The following is a 6,385-nucleotide window of genomic DNA, read 5'->3' as shown; positions in this document are numbered from 1 at the left end:
TATATATATATATATATATATATATATATATATATATATATATATATAGAGGTTGCTGTGGTTGCAGCGGCTGTGTGCCTACCAGGCTAAGTCTTCTGGGCTCTCTTTTTCACACACTTTCTTGGTGCACGTGCGTGTCTCACGGCTGTTCTGAGAAGACCGCCGAGACCACGTTAAAAGAAGTGCACTGGGTGCGTGTTCACCTTGATTTATTGCTGCTCCTGTCACTGGCTGTGCTAGCCGTGCACAGAGTACACATATATATCAGGAGCCACTACGAATAAAACGGACGGATGTTTTTTGGAATAACTGGCAAGGCCGCCCGTCTCTGGCGCCGTTTTTGTCGACGCGTGAGGCGTCGGGGCCCGCCTCCGTCGCTGGGGGCTGAGGCGGTGCCAGGGGTTGTCACTGGTGTGGAGAGGGAAGAGTTGAGGGAGGATAGCGCAGCTAGTAGTGACGCCTTTATGTCCGCGTCGTTTGTTGAGGTAAATGTTCTACGTGAAGACCTCAATGCGGCACACCACTACCCTGACAATTCTATCCGCACTGCCAAGTATACCAGCTTGACGTGCTTTCCGCATAGTCTGTTGTGCCAGTTCCAAAGAGTGTCAAATATATACTTTCTGGTAGTCATGCTTTTTTGTATTATTCCTGGCGTAAGCCCGGTAAATCCGTTCAGCCTGAGTGTGCCGTTCTCCATCGTGCTTGGGGCAGCCATCGCCAAGGACCTGTGGGAAGACGGGAGGCGACGTCAGTCGGATAGGCGCGCAAACAACATGATGGCGTATGTGTTAAGAGGAGAAAATTTTGTTGGCGTACCTGCCCACTCTGTGCGTGTGGGTGATGTGATGCTTTGCGCCCTTGGAGAGGAGGTATTGGCGGATGTGGTGCTACTTAATTCCTCCCTTGCCGGGGGCATTGCGTACATTGAGACAGCCAACCTGGACGGGGAGACCAACGCCAAGTCGCGACGGGCGAAGGCACAGACAATTGAGGCGCTTGGGGTAGCAGAGGACATCATTGAACGTTGTCTCCCGGATCCTGCGATGCGGGCACATTTTCTGGCGCAAGGCACAACGGCATCATGGAGTGCGGCTGTCGCTGCAGGTGATGTTGTAGATGCCCCCACACCTGTAGAGTTATCGGTGGTACCGCCCCAGGCTTTTAGGACGGAGGGGGCGGAGCCCGCCGCGAGGGTGCCGCAGCCTGGACTGCGAAAGGTGGTTCGTGAAAAGGGGTGTCCCTTCTCTGTGCAGCCCGTGTCGAGCCATGGGACCCCGTTACTTTCGTTAAGGCCGGGCGCACACACGCGTTCCAAGACATATGGCATCTGGGAACACCCAGCGACGGAGGTTCAGACGCCTCACCGGCGGCAGCTCAGTTTCGATGAGAAGTTTGTAGTGGGGCGCGAGGTTCCGGTGCCGTCCCACATTTTGGAGTTGTCGCAGCGGTACAAGGAGAAACACGCGATGGACCACCACCACCACCACCATCACCACCACCACCAGCAGCAGCTGCACCGGCGGAGCTCCTCCCAGTTGTTATTCCCGAATGGTGGGATGCTGCAAGTACCAACTGGGGAAACAGTTTCCAACAGCGTTGAGCGGAGCGGTGAGGGAAGCACCATTTACAACAATAGAGGTGTCCTGCTTCTTGGCGCCCCCCCGTGCAGCGAACTTCACTCCTGGATTGGGCAGCTGTGGATGCCAGATGGTGAGATGGTTCCATTGGGCATTGACCAATTTCTACCTCGCGGATGTGTGATACGTAACACGGAGTGGGTCCTCTGCGTGGTGGTCTACACGGGGAGGGATACGAAGATGCTGCTTAATTTGCGGTCTAAGCCCAAGAAGATGTCTGTGGTTGCCAGGCGTATCAACATCCTTAACTGCTTCCTCCTCCTGCTGCATCAGTCGTTTCTGTTCTTCCTTTGCGGACTCGCGGTGCTGTGGCGGAACTCGCACCTGGCAGCCCCACCGGGCACACGCAGCGGGTACTCGACGTGGTATATTCAATGGAGCCTTTCACGCTATTCCCCGAGAGAAATGTTTGGGTGGCGGTACTTCACCAACTTTATCCTCCTCTCCCATCTAATTCCACTCTCCATGTACGTCACGCTGGAGTTCAACAAGGCAATGCAGATGGTCCTCATCACCCACGATCGGAGAATGGCCAACTATGATGAATTCCTTGGTGAACTGCGCTACTCGCGGCCCAAAACCTCGGAGCTAAATTGCCAGTTGGCGCAAGTACGGTACATCTTTACCGATAAAACCGGGACGCTGACGGAAAACATCATGAAGTACGTGGGCGGATGCACGGCAACGCAGGACTACAATGAACAGAAGCGGCCTGGTGGCCTTGGTGAAGACTTTCTGCATCTCTTGGAATCGCGCCTACAGAAATGTGGGGGAGAGATAGCCGCCGTGGCGCCTGTTCCCCACTGCGATTTTGCTATGCGCTTTGATTTCGATGAGAGTGCGATGGAGTCAGAGCCGCTCTTTCAGTATCTGCGGGCGCTTGCGCTGTGTCATTCCGTCGTGAGCTTTGACCGCTCCTCCGTGGAGCAGGGTGCCTTGCTCTCCTCGAGTTGTGTTTCGCAGAGGTCGCAAGTGTGTGAGGCTGGCTCGCCACATTTTCCAAGGATGAGTAGTGAGGCAAGAGAAGTCCCGGTTACAAACCAATCCATGCCGGCTGGACTTTCTTCAGCTGCATCCAACCCTCAGCAAAATCATTCTGTTTTCCATAGCAGCACCGACGGGATCGGTCGGCTGCTGCAGGGGCGTGCAGGAAGTTCAGGTTGGTACGCGACACGCTTCAATGATATACAGATGCACCAGCGCCCCGCCACCATGTCAAGACTTGTGAGTGGACTTAAGGACGAGTCAAAGATATATGAGGCTCAGTCGTTGGATGAGATTGCGTTGGTGACAGCAGCACGCGATAATCTCTTCTCGCTGCAGAAGCGAACCGCGAAGCATATCTTTATAAAGGCTGTGAATAGGATGATGTGCTACGAGATCGTTGCTGAACTGGAGTTTACGCCGCAACGGAAGTTAATGAGCATTTTATTGTACCGTCGTCCTGAATGTGACACTGAGGTGTTTGAGCAGAGTAACACGCATAAAAGTTACCACCGTCAATCCACCATCAATACATCATTTCTTACATTGCGAGAAGGAGGGGGGCGGTCCGTCCAAATTGTTGACATCCTTCCTCTCGCACCAGAATCCCCCCTTGGCAAGAACGAGAGGGATGACACAATCAGCAAGGTGGATGTTGCTGTGGCTGGCGTGCAAGGCGGTCTTGGGGCCTTACGTTTCATTAATGAGGAACGCCCCTACTTGCTGCTTGTCAAGGGGGCGGATAGCAGCATGATGCCCATTTTAAATAAAAATAATCCGCGAAATGTTGAGCTGAAGCCTGTTTTTCAGCAGAAACTGGAAACGATGGCACAGAAGGGGCTTCGTACACTTGTCATGGGGCAACGTTATCTTTCGGAGAGCGAAGTGCGAGGATGGCTACCGTGCTTCAACGAGGCTCAGTGCTCTATGCACGATCGCAGTGATAAGCTGCATGCCGTCTATGCGATGCTAGAAAAGGATGTGGATCTCGTGGGCACCACGGCGGTGGAGGATCGGCTTCAAGAAGGGGTTCCGGAAACGCTAAAGTTTTTCTTGGAGGCAGAAATTGTTGTGTGGATGCTCACAGGGGACAAGCGGGAGACGGCGGTGACGATTGCAGGAACAAGTGGCCTCATTGACCCCGGGTTTGGGGATTGTTTGGTACATTTGGATCTTGCGGATGTCTCTGCAGGGTTTGTCGGCGTTGCCGAGGCTGCCGCTGATGCCGCGGTGTGGAGATCTCTGCAGGAGCAGATGGAGGCGGCCGTACAAAAGTGTGACGCCTCTGACGAGATACATCACAATACTCACACGGTGGTGTTAGTGGTGGATGGACGGACGCTGGACATCATCTTCACAGATGAGGCCTGCACCCAGAGGTTTTTTAAGCTTGGCATTCGTTGCCGCAGTGCGGTGTGTTGTCGCATGACGCCGCTGCAAAAGGCGCGGGTTGTAAAACTGTTTCAAAAAAACACACGTTCTGTTGCCCTGGCCATAGGCGACGGCGCAAATGATGTATCCATGATTCAGGAGAGTCGCATTGGCGTTGGCATTATGGGGCTGGAGGGCTCCCAGGCGGAGTTGTCCAGCGACTACGCCATCCCCAAGTTCCGTTTCTTAAAACGGCTTCTGATGGTGCATGGTCGCTTCGCCATGTACCGCGACGCCCACTGTGTTATTTTTAGCCTCTACAAGAGTGTAGTGCTGTGCACTGGACTCGCGACATACGCCTTTTTTTGCGGTTTCTCCGGCATGGTTTTGGTTGACTCCTGGCTGCTTGCGATGTTTAATCTTTTTTTTTGCTCTCTGCAGCCACTGATACTTGGTATCTTTGACAAGGACGTCGACGACGAGCTGGCCGAGTCCCTTCCGTCTCTCTACCCGGCACTGGCACGTGAGCAGATGTTTTTCAGCTGGCCGTACATCCTTAAGTGGCTGTTCGACGGGGTCGTGGATGGGCTCATGCTATTCTTCGCTGTTTTTTACACCGTGGGGAAATGGGACGAGTTGTACCCGCACCGCACTGCCTCCATTGAGGACTACGGAATGCTGTTTTTTGTGATGTTGCTGTTTCTGCTGAACCTCCGTGTCGCAGCTCTCATGACGTACTACACCGTCCTTTCAGCCGCCGTCATCGCCTTAGGCTTCGTAGCGATCCCGCTGCTGACGATTGCGTACTCCGTGCTGCCTAATGTACTTGGGTCGAACTGGTGTGTGGGGATCGCCTTTGAGCTGATGCGAACCAACAAGTTTTGGATGCTGATGCTCTTGACCAGTGGTCTTTTCATCGTGTACGGGGTGGCGGTGAACACGTACATTGCACTGTTTTGGCCGTGGACAAATGGCGGACCCGCTATGCAGGCGGCGTGGCGCTCGCCGTACCGAATGGCGCACAAAACGCGCGTACGATGTCTCCGCTGAGTTTTGGGGACACGGGGGGGTGAGGGGCTGCTGGCGGAGGCGATCCGCACGGATGTGGCCGGAAGGAGTGAAGAGTGTGAGAAAGAGATGTAAGATACGGAAATGGGGCGTTGTTTTTTTTTTTTTTTTCGTTGGATTGCTCGTTGTGTGAGCGGTAGTAACGCCGGTGTATACATCTGTATACATATATATATACAACTTGTGCTTGTCGGCACGGTACAGCGTTAGCGCCCTGCATTTTCGTACATGTAGGGCATTATCACTGCACGTCGTTACCAGCACTGTTGTGGCGCTACACACCGCCGATACGTGCGGTTATGGAGGGAAAGATATGTTGTTGTTTTTTTTTGTTTTTTGTTTTTTGTTTTTTTGCGGGTCTTCCCAACACGGCGCCTCACAAAAAGGCCGGTCTGTCGTCCCTGCAAGCCAGAAACAAGTCAAAGAGCACAACCGCAGGTTCGTGACTTGTCCAAAAGACAACGTGACACTGGTATGCAGGGAAGTAGGGGATCGAGCGAGAGGTGATACTTCTGCATCTACATCAATACGTGCGTATTCCTGCCCGCATGTATTTTATGTGTGTGTGGAGCCAAAGCCGCCTCCAGCGTGAATGGCGGTAAAATAATGATGAAAATCAGAAACAAAAACACAGGGGTGTTGTCCAGTTGCAAGCAACGTCAACGAGGGGGTGGAGGGCGCAGTGGAAGAGGAGGATGCGAGAGGGAGAGTGAGAGTGGGGTTGACATAAACCTGAGAATTGGACATACATAAATATATCTGTTTTTCTTTTTATGCGTTTTATGCTTAAATGTATATGTCTACTCTACTCCTGTGTGGTGGTGGGGTCTGCTTCCACAGATCCGCCAATGGGCGTTTAGGTGTGACTGCGACGCAATCAATTTATGACAGGAATGTTGGAAACTAACATATGCTCAGAACAGCAGCGGCGGAAAAAATGGAAAGACAATAAAGTACGCGAAAAGGTGGTTCGTGTTGGTCGCATTAGCTGCTTGCTGTTATTTGACACGTGCATGTATTCTCCTCCTCTCTCACTTTAAATATGCACCTTCCATTGTGTGTGTGTGCGTCTCTGTGTGTGTGTGCGTGTGTGTGTGTGTGTGTATGTGCGTGCGTGTATGTGGATATATTTCTAGGCGCATTTATCCTTTCGTATAATACGTGTGTGTGACTACAGGCACTTTGTTGGTGTAGTCTCCATTATCTCTGGTTGTTGTTTCCTCCCATCTTTCTCACTATTGTGTGTGCGTTTCTTTTTCTTTTTTGCTTTGTTGCTGCATTTTGTCGTACCCTCCCACACTCCATATTCCGCCCCGTAATGC

At 52.4% G+C, this 6,385-nt stretch overlaps 1 protein-coding gene across 1 annotated transcript, besides 5 other annotated features; it reads left to right on the top strand.

Moving 5' to 3' along the window:
- Window positions 1–48: a microsatellite.
- A 245-nt stretch (window positions 49–293) lies between these two features.
- TraAM80_09573 (putative phospholipid transporting ATPase-like protein) lies at window positions 294–5,045 on the top strand (the record flags this gene model as incomplete). The annotated part of the gene is made up of 1 exon (XM_029386248.1): window positions 294–5,045. One exon carries the CDS (start codon window positions 294–296, stop codon window positions 5,043–5,045), a length of 4,752 nt encoding a protein of 1,583 aa, XP_029233895.1.
- Window positions 5,046–5,155: 110 nt separating this feature from the next.
- Window positions 5,156–5,174: a microsatellite.
- A 205-nt stretch (window positions 5,175–5,379) lies between these two features.
- Window positions 5,380–5,416: a microsatellite.
- A 311-nt stretch (window positions 5,417–5,727) lies between these two features.
- Window positions 5,728–5,779: a microsatellite.
- A 339-nt stretch (window positions 5,780–6,118) lies between these two features.
- Window positions 6,119–6,186: a microsatellite.
- Between the last annotated feature and the right edge of the window lie 199 nt (window positions 6,187–6,385).

This window comes from Trypanosoma rangeli (genome assembly GCF_003719475.1).
Source record: "Trypanosoma rangeli strain AM80 chromosome Unknown Tra_15.4_contig_00621, whole genome shotgun sequence".
NCBI classification, from domain to species: domain Eukaryota; phylum Euglenozoa; class Kinetoplastea; order Trypanosomatida; family Trypanosomatidae; genus Trypanosoma; species Trypanosoma rangeli.
The sequence above is the reverse complement of the archived record's forward strand: the minus strand, read 5'-3'. Positions and strand labels throughout refer to the sequence as shown.